We start from the raw sequence: 26,208 nt of genomic DNA on the forward strand, positions 1-26,208 counted from the left end.
GTGGCAAGATTGGACTGAGCACAGGCTGGGAATTTGTACGAGCGCTGATAACTGTGCAGTTGCCCCACAAACCAAACATCATAATCATCATCAGACTTTTCACTTGGCGATACACTCTCAGTGCAGTATTGCAATTGCTGGCGTTTCATTAACAGCACACCATCTCTCTTCTTGATAGTCATACCGTCATATGAGAGCGTGGATGTCATACTGTCATGCAGTGTTCAGCGCCAAATTTCCACCTGGTGGCCAAAATTGGAAAAATTTTTTTTTCGGCGTGAATTGGTTCCGCATTTTATCTATCACGTTTCGCTGCTTTACGATAATTACAGCCCACATTGGAACTCTGTGAGTATCTGCAATTTAATTGTAGCCACTAGGTAGGTGAGAACACCATGGCCAACATGTAGACTTGTTTGCCTTTTGAGAGATAACGTCACAGAGACACTGTAAGGCGGAGCCACCGACCTTAACACCTTAGAAACACCACACATGCTCTCAGAATTACTGGTTATGCGAACCAGAGGTGATAGTGATGTGTACCTAATGGAACTTCTTACCATCACGCCTGGTGCTGGACCCGTGCGATGATAATCGCAGTCTGGCAATGGTCGCGCTTCTTGGAGTGTACACGTCCATTGTGATGCTGCATATAGATCCAGGACTAAAGCGAAAAGATGACGTCGTACCACTCTCATGACTAGAGTTGAACGCTTAGCGTCAGTGAACCTCTTTCTTTCATAGAAATCCATGGTGTCTTTGCTTTTGGATATGTCCAAAAGAGCAGACACCATGCGGATCCGCAGCTGCGGTACATGTTATGTAACTGAAAGTGGAGGTGGGGGAGGGGGGGGGGGGAAGCAAAGGAAAGGGAATGAACTGATGATATCAGCTGCATCGTGAATTTGTGTGAAGTCAGCAGCGATGAGTCAAAATATGTGCTGCGCTGGAACCCAAACTCAGGATCTCCGGCTTGCTAGGCCGTTGGCCGCGCGGGATCAGCCGAGCGGTCTGGGGCGCTGCAGTCATGGACTTTGCGGCTGATCCCGGCAGAGGTTCGAGTCCTCCCTCGGGCATGGGTGTGTGTGTTTGGCCTTAGAATAATTTAGGTTAAATAGTGTGTAAGCTTAAGGACTGATGACCTTAGCAGTTAAGTCCCATAAGATTTCACACACATTTGAATTTTTTTTTTATTTTTTTTTTTTGCTAGGCAGTTGCATTAACCTCTGCGCCATGTGGACACAGTGTTTATCGACAATGCACAGACTATCTCAGCACGCTCCGCAACGGACTCACGTTCCCACCTAGCGCCACGTATCTGCAGGCCCGTCCTTGTCCTCCATGATTACTAATTTTAGATACCCACTGGAGGTGTAACAGAATGTACACCCGCATTGAAGGTTGTGGATTCATTGCCCATCTAAAATTAGCGAATACGTAGGGCAAGGATGGGGACTGCAGACAGATGGCGCTAGGTGAGAAAGTGAGTCGGCCAGAAAGCGTTCTGACATAATCTGCGCATTTGCGATAAACACTGAGTCCGGATGGCGCACTGGTTAATGTAACTGCCTAGTAAGCTGGCGATCCTGGGTTCGAGTTCCCTTCTAGCACACATTTTCACTCGTCGCGCTGATTTCGCACACAGCCCCTATGCAGTTGTTATCATCAGTTCAAAAATGATTCAAATGGCTCTAAGCATTATGGGACTTAACATCTGAGGTCATCAGTCCCCTAGACTTAGAACTACTTAAACCTAACTAACCTAAGGACGTCACACACGTCCATGACCGAGGCAGGATTCGAACCTGCGACAGTAGCAGGCACGCGGTTCCGGACTGAAGCGCCTAGAACCGCTCGGCCACAGCGGCCGGCATCATCAGTTCCATCTCTTTTCTTTTCTCTCTCCCCTCCACCTTCAATCACATAATAATAACCTTTTGTTGTTGTCACGTCAAGGGAAGACATAACAATGACATCCATGCTGACGAATAGGGTTTATCAGATATCGTCTCGTTGTAAACGAGTCCCTTTTCTGATTCAATATACTCGACATGAACGTACGACCCTGTACGGTGCGGGAGATACAGGTTGTCTGAGGAGAAATTATCAATATTTGGGAATATGACAGGAATGACAGCATAAAACTTCAGATGGACAGATGTCCTGTTCTGAATGGTTACCGAGATGGAAAACGTAATTTAAAGTACGTTGTTATTTATTTTCTGTACTAATTAATCTACTGCCAGGTTTACACATGTACTGTAACCTTCAAACTGAAGTGCGCACTAATAACGCTGTATGGCAAATTTTGAGATTTTGTAGAATCGAGTGGAAAAATGTACATGGCGGTCTGGGTTTCCTGCTGTAATAGTTGACCTGTTTACCGTCGGAGTGCAGCGCTAAACAGCGAGGAAAGACATGTTTTCGCGAACAGTGCCTTGTGTTACAAGAATGGCCGAGTGTAGCAACGTGACGCTTACCGCAAGTTGTTTCAAACGTGCAAATAATGCACGGAAAAGGAACATTAACATCTGTAATTCGCAGTATATGAAGAGGAAAAGGCTTCGAGATGCTGGATTGGAACATAAATCACGAAAAGCAAAGGTAGTTTCTGCGAAACAGCCTCCAACGCAGGTGAGTGGAATAATTCTGTATGGGTTCTGTAAAAATGTGTATGTTTTCTGAAAACATTACAGTAATAACAATATGTAACATGCATGAAATTAACTGCAGTTTTGTAGTTATTTTCGACGAAAAAATATAATGCACAACCTGAGCACTGCTATATTATTAAAAGAGAATGTGAAATACGAAAATCCAGTTGAATATTAGGTAGTAATATTGGTTGTGTCCACGACTCAGGATCGTGTGTGCAATCCAGAAGTATGTCCAAATAGACGTGCCAGCCAGACGAATGAAAGCTAAGGCAGACGATACTTCACGGAAACAAGATACTTTCAAAAACAAAGTCCAGTCAAAAACTGTGTCGCAAAACATTGCCTTGACATATTCTGCGGCATCCAACGACGAATACAGACTCTTCAATGTAAACTAAAAGATGGAAAGGCCACTCCTAAAGATAGTCGAAGAAGACTTTTCAATAGACCACATGCTGTATCAAATGATGACAGCAATGGCGTGCCCAGGATCTGAACTAGGCGGGGGGGGGGGGGGGGGGGGAGGTCATACTAGCCTCAGGAAACAAGAAACAAGGACTCGAGACAACATACAGCATTTCTTATTAAATAAAACAGTAAACCAGTGAAAAACTGCTTTTAATAAACATTTTAAATACAAGAATGCACTTGTACAATCCGAGAAAACATACAGCATTTCTTATTAAATAAAACAGTAAACTAGTGATAAACTGCGAATATCTTCTAGGGGGGGAGGGGGAAGCTGCCCCCCCCCCCCCTGCCCCTCGCTGGATACGCCCATGGACGACAGGCCTCTGATTCGCGAACACATTTCGAGTTTCCCAAAGCAGATGAGCCGTTACAGCACGAACAAATCCTCAAAAGAATGTCTGCACCCCGGTTTCAAGCTCTGCAGAACATATCGACTGTTTACCGAAAAGTTTCCTGATAAATCAACTAGCAGATCATACTAGCAAAGTGTGTTTCACACACATTTTAATTCGCGTTTTGTAACACCTAGGCTGGATGTTTGCAGACAGTGCGATTGTTGTTTAACAAAATGATAGCAGGTTCAGAATAAATAGAACTGCACATCATCGAATTGAGAGTCAGTTGCATAATGCGAAAGAAACCAAGCATACAAACAAAGTGGTAAAAATGATACGGAAGTGGCTAAAAGGAACAACAATACATACGTAAGATGCGTTGACGTACAACAGGTTTTGCCTTGTCCTACATTGGCACATTCCACGGTATTCTAAGAGACAGAGCCGTAATCATATAATTTCACGATTCATGACATTGCTACTGGAAACATCACAGTAAATTTGTGGGATGAATCCACTGCAAGGAGAGGCTTAAATTTGTAACGAACAATAACAATTCACTTGAAGAAACCGGTTGTATGGTCTGATCGCTGTGTCGGGTAGAACAATAATTGAAAAGTTTTAGCGCTTTATCTCCATCTGGTCAGCTGTAACTTCGGAAGTTTTCATTTTCGGGTCACAGTTTCCTACCTTGTGACAGGGACTTTGCAATGATCGAGGAAAGAAGGTATGTGTCAAGAGTAATGGTTCATTCAGAAAGGAAGTACGTCATTGCTGAGGTCTCTGTTGATCCTTCAAAACTGACCATTCCAGAGATGACGACTGAAGACTTCAAAGGCATAGGACCCATTGAGTTGATTTTATAAAAGCCACCTGATTTGAAAATTATTGATGTACTCTGGTTGAAGCTGTGTAGTTACGACCCTCGAGGCGTAGGCATGTGTCGTAGTCACAACATGCTTCACACATGGGAAAGAGATTGTATTCTAAAATATAGTTGTGAATATCAAGTACAAAATTTCCCTTGCCTTCTTGTTTTCGGCTGCTCTACAATGGGGCAATGAAACTTCATCAGAAGAAGAAAAGACATCTGTTGGACATGATGAAATATATGGTGCCAAAATACAGGAATTCTGTGAAACTGAGTTTAATGTACCAGATTTGTGTCTCAACTTGATAAAAACTCATGTTCTGTTACTCTTTTGAATACCAAAGTAATCAGTTTACAATAAATATTATTTTGTGTCTTAGTATAATTTTCTTTCTTACAACTTTTAGATTCTAGACAACCTTATCACTACAGCAGAATAAATTGAATAATGCTAAATGTCAATTGCTATACAGCATTTTTTTCCATTTTAATACCTACTTATTTAAAAAAAAATTATGCTTAGCGCAATTTTAAAAAGCACAGCCAAGTATTTTCAACTCTCTGTACGCACAAACAATACATATCTGTTATTACATCATTATTTTGCAGAAATTCTGTGGAGTTAACAGTTTTTGTCAATTCCCTAGAAACTGCAAAATGTGCTATTCAGCATTATTCGTGCACATTCTTCTATACGTGTCTGTATGAAATTTTGAGCCCAACATTACCCCCCACTATACGAAAGTCCATATTTTACCAAAAATATGTACCCACAAGCTGTTATCCAACTTTGGCTCGTATGCTAGCCTTTGACTGAACAGAACCTGATTGGAACTAAGCTGTAACTGATCTTAATACAATATTTTCTTATATTAAATAAGCAACTGAAGTAAAACAATTATCTGGCCCTAATCAAAATTTCGACTTTCCTCATTTCTTGACAAAATTGTACAGATTTCTCAAAAGCAAAACAGCAAACAGCAAGCAGGCAGCGGCTAAGCTAGATCTCTATTTCTAAATCAAATTTCCAAACTGTATTCTAACTGATGCATACCGCATGGTACAGTGTGGCAATGGATAATACTAAACCTTAAACAGTGTAAAGGGGAGAGTAACTAGTCCTATGAAACGATATTACAAAATAATGATTTTGGAAAGAAGTATATGATCTTCTCATAGAACATTGGCCTAAACAATAACATGCTTAGCAAAGTGAACAACGATTTAACAAGGGTACAATGTTAACAGAGAATTTCTATAAAAACCAAACAGCTTAATAAATTGATATCTTAATGCATGATATTAGGTGCACAGTGCCGCAGACATATCTCAAACTTCTTCTCTTCAAAGAAAAGTAACATTATTCAAAATTAACATTCCTTTCACCTTTCAATATATACACCATATTCATTCTTGCTGTCCTTTACAATAAATCTTTCTTCTTCTAACAGATACAATCACAGATCAACACAGCTTTACTAAATACATCCATCACATACCACACTTAAAGTAAGATTATCTTAGGCTGCACAGAGGCAAAGACTGTGCCACAATAAGACCAAGGGTTGTTTCACAGCAACGTAACTTGCTCCTATCTGACATGCACATCGATAACGTACAAAAATTTAAATGACATGCCCACCTAACATATCCTCCACCTTCCCCAAGTAGAATTTTGTATGAGGATCGTTTTAGATAGGATGAGGACAAAATTCTAAACATTATGGTTAGGAACATACGAAACATGTTACTAATACAAAGAGCAAAATATCTTTACAAGAATATGAGTTAAAGAACTATAAGTAAAAAAATATTTACAAAATTCAGGAAAAAGTGGATGCTTAATCAACAGAATTCACCACACGTATGTTATAATGTTTCATGAAGTCTATGAGAAGATTCTGCACAGGGCTGTGTTGAAAGTTCAAGAGTCACATTTTGTATTGAATCTACACTGATCTACACTGATTTTGTTGCATACAGGAAGTCAGCTAGACTGTCTATATCACACAAAGCCTACATTTCTGAAGCTCTGTCAGATAAGGCAGTAATAGTTTGCATGATTAAAGCAGGCAGAAGAGTGTCTTTGTCACAAACGACCAAACTTCCTTTAGCTTGTTGCAATAATGTCACTATTGTGGGAATTTATGAGGAAGCACACTCACCAAGACTAACCACAGTTGTCAATTGACAATGCCACACATGCGCAAAGAGTAAAATGTCATAGTATGTGTCTGAAGCAGACTATATCCATCGATAACTCAAAAACCACCTTGTGGCATAGAAGAGCCCGTCATAAAAGTCAGATGCAGGTTGTATTGGTGAAGTACGAAAATACCCGACAGAAAATATTTCCGCATGTAATCAGTAGACATTTCTTCTGCCCTCGCAAGTCTCAATCATTTGTGGTGAATGGTCCATCAGTTACAATTTGTTACATTTACAATACACAGTTACCCATATTAAGACTGGGATAATAAGATTTACATCATTGTACATATGGAATACACGTATAGTGTAATGGTAACAACAGATTTACATGCCTATAAAAAATTCAGAAAAATGGCATCATGATTTTGCAATAGTGAATCACAAGTGTGAATCTTGTGAAACAGTGAACAATAATAGGTATGGTAAACAATTATATGTGTATAGAACGATCTACAGAAAGTTATAAATCTATTCAAATATATATGTATGTATGTACATCGGTAGAAAATATATAAAGGTGTAGGGAGTATGGTATAAAGAGGCATTTAAGGCGAGTGGTCACACACAAGAAATAAACACATGACGATAGTGATCACACACACAGATAAGGAGAACTAAATATATTAGGAAAAACATTGATTAGGGAGTAACAAAGGTTTACATCAATGAATTCTTTACGCAATCAGTCAAACATCAGTTTATTATTATACCTAATATGGTCAGTAAGTAGCATGCTATCTAGTCATATTTCATCCTTTCGTTTGTGTGCCTCTTAATCCTTTTACTCCTAATTTCACCAATTTAAATACCTCTGTTTACTGTATGTCTTCGCTTCTTTCTGTAATATGTTTTATACATTCTCATGAGTTCATATTATTTAGCACTTTTGCCCTGCCTAACCAGTTGTCATCTTTGCCCTAGCTAACCATTTACCAACTTTCATTACCATACCTAATCATTTCATCTCAAATTCATGGTTGTAACCATTTCTTTGGTCATATATAAGTTGTACAACTTCTTACCTTTTTCTCTTACTTCCGCCTTACACCATCTTTCATGACTTCCTACACATCTTCCATGACTTATGAGAGCTTCCTGTAGTACTACACTTATCATAATTATTATACTAATAGTGCTGCATCCTGCAATAACAATTTACACCAAGAATATGCCTTATAAAGAGTTAGAGGACTCTCTGCGATTATTTTGATTGTTATGATAATTGTGATTATGCCTAATTCCATCGCTGTAATTCCTTTGCAGTTTTTCCACTCCATTTCTTTTTTTTCCAGTCAGGTTTTACAGAATTTCCCTTTTTTCTACCAAAACTCGAATCTCCCCCATTTCCCCCCAGTACAAATAAATACAGTTTAGTTTAATAAGTATAATTTATGTTATATTTGGTATAATTTATTTTTTTGCTTTATCTGATCTTTTAATTCACAAATTCTGTTACTTGTTTATTCATGACAGCCACATACATTTTGTACAACATCTATTAATACAACATGCCGATTTTTAAGCCATTGTTCTAGAGAGGAAATTAAAATCGATAACTAATGAACAAATAGAAATCAAAGTTATGTTGCAAACAATACTGATTTATTTTGGCTCAAGTACACTAGGAAAGCGTCATTCACAAAGAACTGAGGGTTAGAAATGGCTGTAAAATAATATTAATAGAAAGTACATGAATAACATTTTCAAAGTACAAAATTAACAATGAAATAAATTTTAGCACTGCAAAACACTCAAAATCTCAGTAAAACAAATTGATAGAATATTTATCACATGGTGTAGAAAAAAGAACATATTTTAATTCTGTACTGTTCATTTTTTGTTTGACTTAAAATGAACAAAATGAGGTCTGAAAAAGCATGTAAGACTACAGAAAATATCTTCACAACTACATAAAACAGCGTAGAATAAAAGACAAACTTGCTGTTTCATTATAATTTTACAATTCCTAAAATAGGTCATTCACCATCTTTTGAAAGTCTCGAAAGTATTGACTGCTGTGCACTGTGCAATGAAAAAAATTGAATTTCGGAATATTTCAAGATATAATAAAGAGGTTGTTTATGTCCTTTTTTACCTTTCTTTGCTGCATATTGCACCAGACAGAGTTTGTGTATGAAGTCTGTCTCGACTGTTAGTCCTGGTATTTCCGAGAGTGTTGACCAACATTTTAGTTAACCCATTCGAAAAAGACAAAGCAAAAAAATATGGCACTAGTTTTATGAAATTTTCATACTAATTTTTGCCACTTGCATCTTTAATTTCAAGTACTTTACTCCAAAACTTATAAACCTTGGTGTAATTGTTCATACTTTCTAGGCATAAGCTTCTCCACTCTTTATCCGTATTCTTGAAACTGACCTGTGGTCCATTAATCTGTATTTACGCTCTGTGGTAACAATACAAATTCTGGGACACAGTCAAACACATTTTCTGGCTTCAAAGAAACCGAATCTGAGTAAATATCGTCTGCAAGAGGAAATCTGGTTTTTATTTGCATTGAAGCTTCATGTAAAATGCCACAGCTGATTCCCTGATTGTCTTGGTACTGTCTGCTGAAGGACAATGAATGTTTAGCAATAGTTCATTAGCATCAAGTCCAATGTAAATTTTGTATAGTGGCAACAAGTTTTTTGAATATATGATAAATTAAGTCCATTACTTTCTCTAATATATACCACAAGCAAAAAATTCAATGCTAAATTTTTGCAAAGCTCTTCCACTTTAACTCATAATAAATAAACATTTTGGCACTCTGACTGGGAAATGTATTGAATTCATTTGAATGGTCCAAAACATACTCATGAAAATACATGAGACACTTTTGGTATGGGTTTTTTAAAGTGTTATATACGTTTCGATTTGCATGGTTGGATCTTCCAAAACAAGAGTATGCCTGTTCATATACAAGCCATCCCACTGACCTAAAATTCTTTGGACACAATTTTGAAGGGATAGATATTGTGTCTAGCAAGGTTTCAAAAAGTTGTGTGGTGTAAGATCTTAGAAGTGTTGAAACTCTTTGTGAGACTCGACATTTTTAGGACTCCATGAAAAGTGGTTGTGAATGGTTAACAAAAGTCTCCCAAGGAATGAGGCATTTTCTCACATGCATAGCTGGAGCACAAGTGAATCAAGTTACAAACACAACCATTTGTGCCTCAGAGTGATTTCTTTTAATGAGTTGCGAAACTGAATTTTTTTACACATCATGCTACTTGTTGTTTCTTAGCAGAAACCAGTCCAGCTTCACAATTTAATTTGGTTGTCTTTAAGGCCACGAATTAATGTTTCATAAATGCTATGTACCATGCTGTCGAGGCATGGTAAAGATCAAAAACATCTGTACAGTGTTCAGAACTCTGTTATTTAAAACTGGAAGTCAATACAGCAAGTAGTTTCTCACAAGAAATATCTGTGGTCCCATCAATGAAAATTAGAAAGTTGTACTTTTCTAAACTCCGCCTTAAAATAAAAGAAAAATGGCTCCTTAACCCTCCATATTAGTATTAGCTGATTTTTTTTCGATAAGGCAATTTGAGAACTGTATCCCTATCGGGAAGGGCTTCTATAAAAGACATAAGTTTTTCAATACCTGTTTCCATTACAAATGCACAAAGAGCAGCTTCCATGTCATTTTTCTTTTTATTTATGCTTGTAAAACTGATCACAATCTTGGTTGATGATTCGCTCTCTATGTCATTTTGTAGTCTACTTTTATGGCTGTTTTCACTTCCATGCTTGAGAAGCTCGGATTTTCCTGGTTTAAGAAGCACATTGGACACTTTGCATTTTCTTTGGTCACCTTACCTTATAAGCCATCCCTTAAACTCTGTAAGGCAACACTATAGTATCTAATATCGTAACAGATGCAGAGTTCGTTGCTACTGAGTGCTGAAGAAGTCAACCATTTACGTATTTTATTTCTTCAATTACATCTCAAAATAAGTGTTTCTGGCGTTTCTGGCTCATGAAGCAAGAAAGCCATAAAAATGGGAGTAGAGGGCAGTAGTAAGAACTGTCTGAGATAGGCCGTGCTCGATTGGAACTGTGACAAAAGTAACCGAGCGATTCCAACAGCAGCCGGAACTGGCAGCACATTTTTCAGTGGCTAATCGCAAGGTGTACCAAAATCTTCATTTCGTTTTCATGCAGCGTGTAATATTTATGATTTGACCAATTTAATACAAATTTTACAAAATAAAAGCTGCAGAGCTACAAGTGCAGTTTAAGAAAACCGAAGAACCTGAGAAAAATACCAAATAATGAAATGTCTCCCTTTTCGTAAATTATCCGACTATTGCATTTTTAACTACAAACATCAATGGAAAATGGAAAATTTGCAATCCGAAAATAAAATTTTATATTCTATAATTTTTATTTTACAATATTTTCCGTCAAATTCATAGAATCACAGGTTTCTTTTTGAGATTATGATGTTGACTTATAAATAAAGTGAAATACACACCATTTTCCGGGGAATTTCTTTTCCAGTAAGCAATTACATTAGAAGCTAAAGATGAAACCAAACAAAATGCTTGCAAGTTGCCACAAATTGTCTGCAGTCTGCACAGAAAGCGCAGTTGTCCCAACATGGTCACTTGTTCAATCTCCAGCGTATTTCTTCAAAATGGATGCCGATTGTAGCGCTCTACATTTCCCGGTTACTTTAGCAGTTTCGATGAAATGCCTAGTCTCAAGAAAATTAAAGAGAAAAGAGGGAAATTACAGAGCAGTTATTTTGGAAGATTTATTTGATAAACAAATGATTCAAAATGTAATAATAATAATAATCGCTACATATGCAAAGAAATCTAAAGTATGAAGAATGTTTTCTTAGTTGTCATAGCTAAATAAGATTACTTTGTCCTCATTTAGGTTTTGTCATGCCAGACACAGAAAGCTACAACTCGGATGAGGAAAGAAATCACTAAATCTGAGTGACTGCACCATCAGTAAATCATCCACAAGCAGATGTATACTGACACAATACAAGAAAAAGACGTTCGAAAATGCAGTACAACTGTTAGTAAACATTACAACATTCGTTTTACATAGTGTCAACTTAATATGCAGGGTGATTTTTTCACTGTGTACAAACTCTAGAGAGTGATCGAAGAGAGAAGTCTAACGAATTTATGTCTGGAAATGCATGGTTTCAATTGTAGAGTTTTGGTAGGTATTGAGTCCCATAAACTAACTTCTTACAGCACAATACCGATTTATTCGGATAACGTTCACAGGTTAACATCACAGTGCAAGAGTAAACACTCGACTATTTCAACTCTCAGGTGGAGCAGACCCAAAGATAGTAAATATAGCAAAGACATATACATAGGTATGCACGGAAGTACAGGTTATTATTGTACGATCGCTACACCATGCTAGGGGCCATTTATTCAATCATACATTGTTACAGAGACTTCAGTCTAATATGTGCTGTACCATGCACCCACAGTTACAGTATGTGTTGAAAATGGTGCCCTAACACATGCCTATACACGTCGTAGTATGTTCTGTTTCACACATTCACATCGGCCAGCCTGCATCTTTGTTTCGCGATAAAAATTTAGTATCAGGTAAATTTTAGGCTGCCATAGAGTTAATGCCTCAAAAAGTAGTAGTAATACAACAAACCTACAGTATTTTCAAAAAAGTACTTATGGAGAGGGACTGAAGAGGAATGTTTAGGCAATAAGTACAATAATAAAATCCCAGCAAAACGTAAAAATCTACAATGAGTGGAGAAAGAAGCAGCACCAATGTAAACTGTTCACTAATGTCGAAAACTGTCTTGGATAATGAATGAGATAAAATGTTGACCATGTTTAAAACTTGCTGGAACTGGTGTATAATATAATAATCATGAATGACAGAACTTCGTTCCCGTTACTGTATTACAAAAATTAATCAACATCAGCAAAACGAAAAGACAGTATTTTATAGAAAAATTACACTAAGGCCTACGTTTTCTCTCAAGTTCTCTTTAAAATATGCTAACGTGATGTACTCTAACTGAGACACTGAAAATATTTAACACACATAACCACAAAATATCAGGAATGAACACATTCTTATTCCGCTTCTATATCTTGAAAAAGTAACACATATTGGAATTATTTGTCTAGTTTTTACAGTCAGAGCAAGGACTATGTTTTTTAGTTTTTTAACCAATTGCTTTAACTTTAAAGTGTAATACAGAAACGCATATTACAGTATATCTCCTACTTAAGGTGAGCAGTTACCACTGTTTGCTTTTTGCATTTAAGATGTGCATATCTGCAGAAAACAAGAGGTTTAAAATAAGCTTCATATTGTGTTAGTAATCTCCAACTACGTAATAAACAAAAACGAACATTGTACATTAAAGCTGATACATTTCTCCGAAAATGTAATAAAAATTTATCATTTTATACGATAAGCTGCAATAAGCGATGTACAAAACGATTTTTTAAATGTGTCGCCGGCCGGGGTGGCCGAGCGGTTCTAAGCGCTACAGCCTGGAACCGCGCGACTGCTACGGTCGCAGGTTCGAATCCTGCCTCGGGCATGGGTGTGTGTGATGTCCTTAGGTTAGTTAGATTTAAGTAGTTCTAAGTTCTAGGCGACTGATGACCTCAGAAGTTAAGTCCCATAGTGCTCAGAGCCATTTGAACCATTTTTAAATGTGTTGTTTACATAGGATTTAGAAAGGACCGTTAGATTTCGCCCTTATAGCTAAGCCGTGGTTAAAAGCGATATCGCTATAAACCGTATCGACTGTGATTCTGTCCCATCATTCGCGCCACTAGCCCAAAAACAAATGTAAATTAAATGTGTTCCATCGCCGAAACCATTCCATATGAGTTTTATTACTGCAGAAGGGCGTTCCTGTCATATCCCTGAATGTTGACCACTCCTGAGGTACCCTATACACTTTCCCTGCCGCGCCACGTATGCACAACGCCACCATGTGGCATTCAGTGTTGCAGTCGGCAGTGATTACATGTTTTGACTCACTTGTGTAACCCTGACTCTGTAGGTTCAGGACCCTGTGTACAACTGAGCTGCAGTGGAAGTCCTCTGCAGCCGATGAATGTATAGATGAGATTAGATTAGCTTTACTTTAATTCCAATTGATCTGTAGTGAGGAGGTCCTCCAGGATGTAGAACATGTCAGAAAAACAACAATACATGACAAGTATTTACAACTAAAGAAATAAGCTACTGTACCATTCCACAGCTCCCAAGTGGAATGATCGTTATTTTTTAATGAACACTATATGAAAGAATCATTTTACAAATACTAATGCACTGAATGTATATATATATATATATATATATATATATATATATATATATATATATATATAAATCAGTTGGTTCTACTGAGAAATCCATCAATGAAGTAGAAGTAGTTGGCCACCCTTAAACTGAATTTCATTGGTTGTTAAGCTTTTTATGGCTGCTGGCGAGTTGTTGAAATTCCTGAATATTGCACACCTTTTTCTACAAGACTAAGTGACTTTAAATCCTTGTGAAGATTATTCTTATTTCTAGTATTGATTCCATGAATTGAGCTGTTAGTTTGAAAAAGTGATATTTTTTTAATGACAAATTTCATTAAGGAATAAATATATTGGGAAGCAGTAGTTAGTATTCCTAGTTCCCTAAACAGACTTCTGCTGGATGTTCTTGAGTTCACACCACTTAGAACTCTTACTGCACAATTTTGTGCCCGGAAAACTTTAGCTTGGCCTGATGAATTACCCCCAAAAAAATCCCAAATGACATTATGGAATGAAAGTAAGCATAGTATGCCAGCTTTTTCATTTTTATATCCCCTATGTCTGACACAATTCGCATTGTAAATAGAGATTTGTTAAGACGCTTCAGAAGTTCTGTGATGTGCTCCTCCCAGTTGAATTTATTATCAAGCTGTAATCCCAAGAATTTGACACTGTCCACTTCTTCTATCTGCTTGTCATTGTATGTTAGGCATATACACATCGGACACTCCTTACAAGTTCTGAACTGCATGTACTGTGTTTTTTCAAAGTTTAGTGATAAAGAATTGGCTAGGAACCAGTGATAAACGTCCACAAATATTTTATTAGCTAATCTTTCTAAGACTACACTTGATTTGCTATTTATTGCAATGTTTGTATCATTGGCAAACAAAACTAACTTGGCATCTAGTAAAGTTACTGATGAAAGGTCGTTAATATACACAAGAAAACGTAAGGGCCCCAAAATGGAACCTTGTGGGACCCCACATGTAATTAGTTCTCAGATGGATGATGCCTGATGACTTGATACATGTCTCTTTCCTAATAACACCCTTAGTTTCCTGCCAGAGATATAAAATTTGAACCATTTTGCAGCATTTCCTATTATACTATAATATTCTAATTTACTTAAAAGGATATTGTGATTTACGCAGTCAAATGCCTTTGACAGATCACAACATATATCTCTAGAGTTATACACCTGCTATTAACACATTGTGTTTGACACACTCACAGCAGTATGGACCTCGAGATTATCTTTTTGTTCATTTTTTAATAGCTGAATGTTTGTCTCGCAAGGTATAATTGTACGAGAGCCATTCGGGAAGTAAGGTCCGATCGATCGCGAAAAGGAAACCACTGTGAAAATGAAAAATGTTTCATTTGCAACAGTTAGCTACACCTTCCCGATACTTCTCTACACAGTCGCCGACTCCACTTCGACACTTGTGGCGTTGTACCAACTTTCGAGTACCTTCGTCATAGAAGGCAACAGCCTGTGCTTACCACCAATTCTCTGCGCTGGTCTACAGCTCGTTGTCTACGCCAAAATGTTGTCTGCATAGTCAGCCGTTCGTGTGAGCGGAAATGAAACTCAAGGGGAAACTCTTACGGGTAATATTGTGGGTGAGCGAACGCTTCCCATCGAAAACTCTTCAGGAACGTCTTCATTGTCCCTTCTTAGTGAGGCTGCGACGCCGGCCACTGTGGCGGCCGAGCGGTTCTAGGCGCTTCAGTCCGGTACCGCGCTGCTGCTACGGTCGCAGGGTCGAATCCTGCCTCGGGCATGGATGCGTGTGATGTCCTTCGGTTAGTTAGGTTTAAGTAGTTCCAAGTCTAGGGGACTGATGACATTAGAGGTTAAGTCCCATAGTGCTTAGAGCCATTTTTTGATGCTGAGAATTGTCACAAACAAGGAAATGCGTGACAGTTTTGTTATGTGGGCTGCATAACATCAAGCGAAATCTCTCACCAGGCCCTCATACTTGGCAGGAGACACTGTTGTTCTAAACATATTTACGTGCTCACTCTGTGCTCAGAACTAAAAAGAGCGACGTGACGTGTTCGATGAGCATGCTAGAGACACTGTCCAACACGTCGACCAAAGCCTCATCGGATTTTTCGCTGTTGTTGACACTTCGTGTTCTATTCGACTTTACTTTCCCAATAGCCCTCGTACAAATGTATGTTTTTTGTCCTCTAGGGTATGTTTGCTACAGCTACATGAAACCTACCTGAAGCCCCTCTTTTCCTGATACTACAACCTGGGACATTTCTACCATTTTTCTGTCTTATGTAACAGGATATCAGTCATCTACTGCTATGAGACTTTGGTTCCTTTTAAAGTATTATGCTAATTTCTCTATTTACTCCTAGTAATACACTTCTTGATTCGGCCATGCAAAAAGACCTGTCTTCAACTGTAAACGCAACTTTGATCACTCATGCAACATTTGTTGGCAATAAATTACTGGAGTTTATAAAAATAGTCTTGTCTTTACGTCCAATTATTGTTCTGTGACACGATTAAGTAATAATCATTTTGTATATGTATATCTAAGTAGTTTCTGTGTTCCCAAACATTCTGAAGGTGGCAACCATCAAGTCAGTCAACGCCAGGATGGGTATGAAAATACTGCAGCTGCTGACCAAGATCTTAAATTTCACGTATGTGTTTCTGCATATTATTTCTCTTAGATAATACATTACATATTATATTGTTTTTAATGTATTACATACATATGGTATATGATTTTGGCCATTGGTACTGACTCTGACTGGTAATGCTAATATTATATACTACTTCGTTCTGTAGGTACTGGAAAAACGTAGCATTAATAAAGTTAGATTTAAGAGATGCGCCTACTCTCGAAATTTTGTAGAGCATTTCGTAGAGAGTTATAAACACTTCGTCTTTAATGTTTCAGGTACGAAGAAGTAGAGTTAAATGACCCATATCCAGGCAGGGCAAACTCTTCAGGTGTTTGGAATGGCCTCATAGGTGCCCTAAAGGACGAGCAGGTCGATATGTCGCTGGATTTGCTGACGCTCACCTCGCCTCGAAGAACTGCAGCGGACTTCTTGCAGCCGGTCGACTACGACTGGTGCGTTCAAAAGCCTCTTAGTATTCATAACTCCGCAGAAAATGAGGAGAAGATGATAACTGACACAAAGATCATCAGAGTTGAAGCACTGCTTCGAGGATAACGAGAGAAAAGGCAATCACCAGTGCCACAATTCGGGCAAAGTAATACCTGAGTAACATGGAAAGTTTACTGAAGATTGAGCCACCTAAACTGCCCTGTTGAAACAATACATCTAAAACCTTTCTGGCAGGTTACATCTGAAAGCTCTAGTTCACACATTTCTGACTTAATATTCCGGATATATGCCTAGCTGTTATGTAGATTTTTTCCCCTAGAATGATCTCGCACCCCGATCCAGCACACAGTTCTAACACTTCCCAAAGGAAGCTTTTACGCCCTCTGCTGTTCCTGATCTACGTAACGGACTTAGGAGGCAATCTGAGCAGCCCAGTTAGATTCTTTGCAGATCATTATGTCATTCATTGTCTTGTTAAGTATCAGATGGCCAAAACCAATTGCAAAATGAGTTAGGCAGGATATATCTACTAGCAAAAAGTGACAATTGACTCTAAATAATTAAAAGTGTGAAGTCATTGACATGATAAAAGGAATCCGCTAAATTTCGGTTACATGATAAATTATACAAATCTAAAGGCTGCAAATTCAGCTAAATACTTATGGATTATAGTTACGAATCACTTAAATTAGAACGATCATACAGATAATGTTGCGAGGAAAGCACCACCAAAGACTGTTCAAAATTCAAATGGCTCTACGCACTATGGGACTTAACATCTGATGTCATCAGTCCCCTAGACTTAGAACTACGTAAACCTAATTAACCTAAGGACATCACATACATCCACGCCCGAGGCAGGATTCGAACCTGCGGCCGTAGCAGCAGCGCAGTTCCGGACTGAAGCGCCTAGAACCGCTCGGCCACAGCGGCCGGCCCAAAGACTGTGATTTATTGACAGAACACTTAGAAAGTGCAGTAGGTCTACGAAAGAGACTGCTTACCCTACGCTTGTCCGCCCTCTTGCTGTGCGGTGTGAGATCCACATCAGATAGTATTGACGGAGGAAATTCATAAGGGAGAGAAAAATGCTTCATAAGGACCTACACAGACTTCTTGAGGACATGTTGTTTGCCGAGACGGTCCCATACAATTTAAAGACAACTTTGATCGGTAGAATTGACAAAAAGAAAGCTAAAATGAATTGTAATAACTATTATTGGACTGCTCTTCTAAATATTTGATGAAAGATCTTCCAAACTGTGTCCTGTACAGAGGCTGTCAATTCAACCGAATACCTAGGACCGTGCGGGGTAGTTGTGCGGTCTTGGGCGCCTTGTCACGGTTCCCGCGGCTTCCCCCCGTCGGAGGTTCGAGTCCTCCCTCGCGCATGTATGTGTGTGTTGTCCTTAGCGTAAGTTAGTTTAAAGTTAGATTAAGTAGTGTGTAAGCTTAGGGACCGATGACCTCAGCAGTTCGGTCCCATAGGACTTACCACAAATTTCCAAATGAATACCTGGGGATTACAATTACGAACAACTTAAATTGGAACGATCACATAGACAATGTAGTGAATAAGAGGAACCAAGGACTACGTTTTATTGAACGAACGCTCAGAAGATAGATGCAGAAACTCCGCTAAAGAGACTTCCTACACTACAGTAGTCCATGGTCCCAAATCAATTCACTTAGACATTTGTCAGTTCGTTATAAACAGGTTAGGTCGACTATTTCTTCATTATGGCAAAAAATAAGAACACCTACAGCAGTCCTTATGACTTTATTTTATTTTGTCGCTACCAGTTTCGACGCTTCATAGAGACAAAATAAAATAAAGTAGATGTTTTTATTTTTTGTCACGATAGTAAACGGCCGTCGTCCCAGAGACGTCCTGCTAAAGGGATGGACATGCAAAAGATTTCTTCATAAGATTTCGTAACATTTTATTTTTGTAGGTTGGGTTGTCAGCCTATAGCCAACCCCTAGCGGTACTAGAGTGCCAAATGTTTTTCGTTAGATTTGCCTCCCATGGTTGGTGGGTACTCATTTTAAACCGATGGGAACTCGCTTTTTCGTCCTTGTGTCGCCGATATGATACGAAAGTCGAGGTGGAAATCATTAGAACAAAGGCTTTTTTCGTTGTGGCAGGATCATCTCATGAAATTTCAATCACTAGCTTTCTCCCGAGTGTGAAAATATTTTGTTGACGTCCACCTTCATGGGAAGAAATGATCATCACAATAAAATAAGAGAAATCTGAGCTCGCACGTAAGGATTTGAGTATTCCTTTTTCCCACTCAAGTTCGAGGGCGGGGCGGTAGAGAAGTACCTTGATGGTGGCCAGGCACTGAATTGTGAATTGGGAAGTAATCATGTAGATGTAGAGTTAAATGAAGCACAAACTCCGCTGCAGAGTACAACGTTCACTTTCAACTATTTTTCGGAAGTCCTGTAACACACGAAATAGAACGTTCAAATTGCAATGGAAGGAATTTCAAGAAGTTTTTCACTCTCTCTCACGCAGTTTGCTCTCGGGTTTCTAAGAAACTTTCTGTTCTCTTTTTTTCGAAGTAGCATTTCGTTATCATGGTTTACAGTACGAAGACTGATTTGACTCCGCTCTTTCAAATGGGTTAAATGGCTCTAAGCGCTATGGGACTTAACATCTGAGGTCATCAGTCCCCAAGACTAACGCTACTTATACCTAACTAACCTAAGAACATCACACACAATCATGCCCGAGGCGGGATACAAACCTGCGATCGTAGCAGCTGCGTGGTTCCGGACTGAAACGCCTAGAACAGCCACTCAAACTGAAACGTTTCAGTCAAGTGGTGGACTGACTCGTCTCACGTGTCATTGCCATTGATTCATTTTATCGTAATCTGTATCATGTCTCTACCGACTGATGAATATTTGATGCTGATAATATGGCTGATAGCAGTGACTGCAAAGATCGAGCCCCAAACACATATCTTAATTTCTCTGCAGCCATCGAAGGACAAAGGAAGTCGTTATGCATTTATTGTGTTCCGAAGCTAACACATTGCCAGAAAGCTTTCTTTTTTTATTTGCATGGAACACTACGTGAAGGTGTCTGAATGTGTTATGCAGTATCGCTGCTTGAATCTTCCGTTTTCTTAATATTTCTTCAACTTTTTGTACTTTTCTGGAGTTGTACAGTACCTACCAGATATTAACTAACTTTCAGTTCTCTTTTCCTTTCGAATAACATGACATTTCTCACTTGCATTTATTATTTGACAGGCACTCATTGTTCATAAAATATGAGGAGGGTGAAAATGTCGTTTGGACCAACTTTCTTTCACCATTCAGCACAACTCTCTGGGGATGCATAGCAGTCAGTATTTTACTCAACGCGTGTGTGTTGACTTTCTTGATCAAGAGTGGCAAGAGCAATATGAAGAAGCTTAGTTTCCAAGATTTTCTTCTGGACATGTTTGGAGTCTACTGCTTTCAAGGTATGTAGAATTTCGTATAACAAGGTTCACTTGAGCCTATTTAAAAACTCATTAAATTTGTTTTAAAATACGTAACAAAGACAACGGAAACTGCAGACTGTATGTTGGTGAAGAGCCGCCCCTGTCCTAATTGCACTAGTGGCAAAATATGAGAAGCTCGACATGACTCGCGTCATCTAAATCAATACGCTGCTAACCACCCTGAAGTGCATAACAGTGTTTAACTGCCGTTGTTGCCCACACTATGGTTCTTCCCGTTCCACTCATCTATGGAGTGCGGGAAGCACGACTCCTTAAGGCTTCTGTAGTCGCAATAATTAGTCTTATCTTGTTTTCATGGCACTTAAGGGAGCGATATTTGGGAGGATTCCTGTACGCTTGTAGATTCCTCACTTCAGGTAACTTCCTGTGAACGCCTGGAAAAATGCAAGCAATTTTCATTAAGTTTACGTATCTCTAACTAAAAAACCTGAATTCTTAGTTGGATGAGAATTGTAGGGCAATGCGAGAGTTTGTTGCTGTACATTTTCATATACAATTAGTCACATGAATCCTCATATTAACTTTACTACAGTTTTTGAGACGAACAGTAAATTAACTGTTCCATTTGCTGGTCAGTGCTAGTAATCTATGCGACTAACTGCCTTACTTAGACGCTTGAAACTTTACGAACACATTAAAAACATGTCCGTCCAACAAAGAGACTTAATCATGTCATTTCAGTCACAAGCTTTTATTAGAAAAACATTTACATCTGATAATCAAAATTAAGGTTACTTTTCTAGAACTAATCATTGTGTCTTTTTCTTCCTGTTGGCAGTAAATTGATGTCTGTAGTCTACTTTACTCCAAATTCACTGAAATATCCCAAAAAATTTCAAACCTCTAGTTCAAATAGATTTTTTTGTGCATAAAATAAACATGTCAGAAAATTTAATTCTCAGGAAATTCAATTCAAAATTATATTTGACCTGTGGAACATCTCTGTTGTTTCTAATACACTCCGGCTGCATAATCTTCTCGGTTTACACGTTCCTCATCTTCTCTCTACCTTTCCTTTTTTCTTCTTTTTATTCTGGCCTCTTTAGTTGCCTTTTCAGCTTTTTTCACTCTCATGGAATTATCTGCCACCAATGACTGTTTCATACTGAACCCAGAATATATTCCTAGCAACTTCAGATCTTCACAACAGTACCAAAATACTTACTTGAGGCATAATAACTTTCTAGAATGAGGAAAAGGCAAAAACTAAACTACAGGGATGTTCACGCTTAAGCAAAACAATGATCGAAAACCAAAGATGTACAGGAGAAAGAAGACCATCGCAAAGCATATCTTCTAACAAGGCTTCAATTCGTGAAACAGTTGTATAGTAAATCTTTCTTTGATGGGAGTCTAATGACAACGTTTTACGCGTGAAAGCAGCGGATACATGGGTGCGGCCGAAACCGAGAGATATTTAAATTGGTTTTTAAATAATTTCCCGATATCCAGTTTAGTTCTTTTACTACAATTTGGTTCAAAAAACTGTAAACGTCGTTTTAAGATGAAAAACGAGAAATCAATGTTTTGTAGCGATTTCACAAGCAAGTGACCTTAAGACTGTTTCTTGCAACTTTGTAAACTGAATTTTGCGCGGTAGTTGATTTCTGTCTTCAACCGTCTGTCCGTACAGATTTCCCAGCCTCTCACTGGCGCTCCCCTGTAGGTCAAACAATCCTGTCACCATTCGTGCTGCCGTTCTTTGTATAGGTAAAATATACCCTGTTAGTCTTATTTGTTACAGGTCCCACACAGTTGAACAATATTCTAGGATGGGTCGCACAAGTGTTTTCTAAACAATCTGCTTTGTAGACTAACTACATTTTTCTAGCATCCTAGCACTGAACCGAAGTCTAGCACATGCTTTATCTACGACTGAGTCTGCATGATTTCAGATCCCACCCAGGTATGAGGTGCACTGGTGGTAGATGATTCGATGAGTGTGGCGAAAGCTGAATAGGCAACTAAAGAGGCCAGACTAACAAGGAGAAACAAAGAAAGGAAGAGAGAAGATGCAGAACGTTTAGACCAAGAAGATTAAGCAGCTGGAGAGTATGAGTAAACTGATTTCAATTTCAACTCATTGATACTGCAGTGCTAGGACTTGCGACGCCCCTCTCCTCTATTAATTCATAAAGCAATTACTAGTACAAACTTGGAAAAGTCTTTAATTGTTGGTTAAATAAAATGCATTTATTTAGCAGTGGCAACGCCACGCAGCGCACCCAAAATGTCTGAGAAAGAGAAAACTTTATTACTCTCTATTCCCTATGGCTCCTAAGTGAAATCGCGACTCATCGAAAGAATAATTTGCTTCTAGATAGTGTGATCCATGTTCTGATTTCAGATAAGAACATTTTACGGTTAATATGCATCTGTCAGTTGATTTATTATCTTCATTCCACATATAGTAGTTTTAATGTTTCCACATTGTCTTAAAATTTACAAAATTTTCATTATAATCAATCACAATGGTTGCACAAACGAAAAATTATACTCTTTCTTCAAAAAAGATTTACATTGGTTAAGCAATGCATCAATGCGAAATTGTTGTTGTTGTGGTGGTCTTCAGTCCGAAGACTAGTTTGATGCAGCTCTTCATGATTATCCCATGCTAGCCTCTTCATCTCCGAATAACTACCGCAACCTATATCCTTCTGAATCTGCTTACTGTAATCATCCATTGATCTCCCTTTACGACTTCTACCCTCCGCGCTTCTCTACAGTGCTACAATGGTGATCCCTTAATGTTTCAGAATGCGTCCTACTAACCAATCTCTTCTTCTAGTAAAGTTGAGCCACAAATTTCTTATCTCACCAATTCTATTTAGTACGTCCTCATTACTTACATGATCTACTCGTCTAATCTTCAGCATTCTTCTGCAGCACCACATTTCAAAAACTTCTATTCTATTCTAGTCTAAACTGTTTATAGTCCATGTTTCACTACCATACGTGGCTACACTCCTAAAAAATACTTTCAGGAAAGACTTCCTGACACTGAAAACTGTACGTGATGTTAATAAATTTCTCTTCTTCAGAAACGCTTTTTTTGCTATTGCCAGTCTACATTTTATGTCAATGGCAATGTAGGTGGAGATGAAAATCATCGGTACGGCGGAACCGGCGGAAGAGGCAACCCGTAAAACCCAACGTCCACATTACGTTAGGTCGTCAGCTGGTAAACTAGGTAGGCTGGTACCGGGCAGCAGGGGCAACAACATCGACTTGATGGTCAGAGCAAATGATGCTTCAGATGGATCAAGATCGAATACTCATCGGAGAAACCAATCAAAGCCTGGTTCTTTGGCCGTGATACTGCGATGTGTAAAGGAAATGAAAAAATTACCACATTATTATATTTCCTGAACGTCGGAAGACGGTGAATAGTGATGGCAGTTCCTGAAGTGAAAAATTCCGGAGGTAAGCTGCTCCCCATTCGGATCTCTGGGTATGGAGTACTTCAGGAGGTGTCATCAAAAGATATGTCTGTTTCAATTTCGGGATCGATACATGGAACGTAAGAACACTTCGAAGAGCAGGAAAACTGGAAGATGTGAAGAGAGGAATGGACAAATGTGAAGTGAACGTAATGGGTTTAAGTGAAATGAGGTGAGTAGATAGTGCAGAAATAGTGTCAGGTAATTACATGTTTTATTTCGGTGGAAAAAGTTTTGAAAGTGTTGTAGCAATTGTGATGGGAAATCAGATAGTTCAAAGTTTGACTAAAGTGGTGTGTCATAGTGTTCGTTTGATGTTTGAGAAAATAGTGCACAACAGTGGACATTCCAATAGTTCAAGTGTACATACCAACATCAGACCACGATGACGAAGAAGCGGAGAAAATATACTATGAGATAGAAGACACCACCCACTCTGAAGGCAGAGGAAGAGTAAACACCATAATAATGGGCGACCGGAATAGTGTGGTTGAACAAGGCAGGAACCAACCATTGTGGGACAATATGGATTAGGAAGGAGAAACTACAGAGGAGGGATGCTAGTTGAATTCTGTCAGCGATATAAATTGGTGATGATGAACACATTGTTCAAGAGAAGCAAGAGTAAGTTGTACACTCCTGGAAATGGAAAAAAGAACACATTGACACCGGTGTGTCAGACCCACCATACTTGCTCCGGACACTGCGAGAGGGCTGTACAAGCAATGATCACACGCACGGCACAGCGGACACACCAGGAACCGCGGTGTTGGCCGTCGAATGGTGCTAGCTGCGCAGCATTTGTGCACCGCCGCCGTCAGTGTCAGCCAGTTTGCCGTGGCATACGGAGCTCCATCGCAGTCTTTAACACTGGTAGCATGCCGCGACAGCGTGGACGTGAACCGTATGTGCAGTTGACGGACTTTGAGCGAGGGCGTATAGTGGGCATGCGGGAGGCCGGGTGGACGTACCGCCGAATTGCTCAACACGTGGGGCGTGAGGTCTCCACAGTACATCGATGTTGTCGCCACTGGTCGGCGGAAGGTGCACGTGCCCGTCGACCTGAGACCGGACCGCAGCGACGCACGGATGCACGCCAAGACCGTAGGATCCTACGCAGTGCCGTAGGGGACCGCACCGCCACTTCCCAGCAAATTAGGGACACTGTTGCTCCTGGGGTATCGGCGAGGACCATTCGCAACCGTCTCCATGAAGCTGGGCTACGGTCCCGCACACCGTTAGGCCGTCTTCCGTTCACGCCCCAACATCGTGCAGCCCGCCTCCAGTGGTGTCGCGACAGGCGTGAATGGAGGGACGAATGGAGACGTGTCGTCTTCAGCGATGAGAGTCGCTTCTGCCTTGGTGCCAATGATGGTCGTATGCGTGTTTGGCGCCGTGCAGGTGAGCGCCACAATCAGGACTGCATACGACCGTGGCACACAGGGCCAACACCCGGCATCATGGTGTGGGGAGCGATCTCCTACACTGGCCGTACACCACTGGTGATCATCGAGGGGACACTGAATAGTGCACGGTACATCCAAACCGTCATCGAACCCATCGTTCTACCATTCCTAGACCGGCAAGGGAACTTGCTGTTCCAACAGGACAATGCACGTCCGCATGTATCCCGTGCCACCCAACGTGCTCTAGAAGGTGTAAGTCAACTACCCTGGCCAGCAAGATCTCCGGATCTGTCCCCCATTGAGCATGTTTGGGACTGGATGAAGCGCCGTCTCACGCGGTCTGCACGTCCAGCACGAACGCTGGTCCAACTGAGGCGCCAGGTGGAAATGGCATGGCAAGCCGTTCCACAGGACTACATCCAGCATCTCTACGATCGTCTCCATGGGAGAATAGCAGCCTGCATTGCTGCGAAACGTGGATATCCACTGTACTAGTGCCGACATTGTGCATGCTCTGTTGCCTGTGTCTATGTGCCTGTGGTTCTGTCAGTGTGATCATGTGATGTATCTGACCCCAGGAATGCGTCAATAAAGTTTCCCCTTCCTGGGACAATGAATTCACGGTGTTCTTATTTCAATTTCCAGGAGTGTACACATGGAAGAGCCCAGAAGACATTAACAGGTATTAGATAGACTATATTCTTGTCAAACAAACGTTTAGGGGCAGCGTTAAAGATACCAAGTCTATGCAAGCAACCTTTTGGTTGCAGACATCAGTACAAGGCTGAAGAATATCGGATAGTGTGGGAGAAGAAAGCAGAGATGGGACCTGGAAAAGCTAAGAGAGAGCAATGAGGCAGTAAGAGAATCCTTGGAGCAACAATTTAGTGAAGTTAGAGGTCAAA

General features: G+C 39.6%; 1 protein-coding gene across 1 annotated transcript in view; it reads left to right on the forward strand.

The window, feature by feature from the left end:
- Positions 1-17,038, forward strand: part of LOC124805522 (glutamate receptor ionotropic, kainate 5-like) — a 169,548-nt gene extending 152,510 nt beyond the window's left edge. The window contains exon 6 of the mRNA XM_047266088.1: positions 16,759-17,038. Within this exon, the coding sequence (XP_047122044.1) occupies positions 16,759-17,038 (280 nt within the window). The remainder of the gene's footprint in view (positions 1-16,758) is intronic.
- Positions 17,039-26,208: the final 9,170 nt, after the last annotated feature.

This window comes from Schistocerca piceifrons, chromosome 7 (genome assembly GCF_021461385.2).
Source record: "Schistocerca piceifrons isolate TAMUIC-IGC-003096 chromosome 7, iqSchPice1.1, whole genome shotgun sequence".
Taxonomy (NCBI): Eukaryota; Metazoa; Arthropoda; class Insecta; order Orthoptera; family Acrididae; genus Schistocerca; species Schistocerca piceifrons.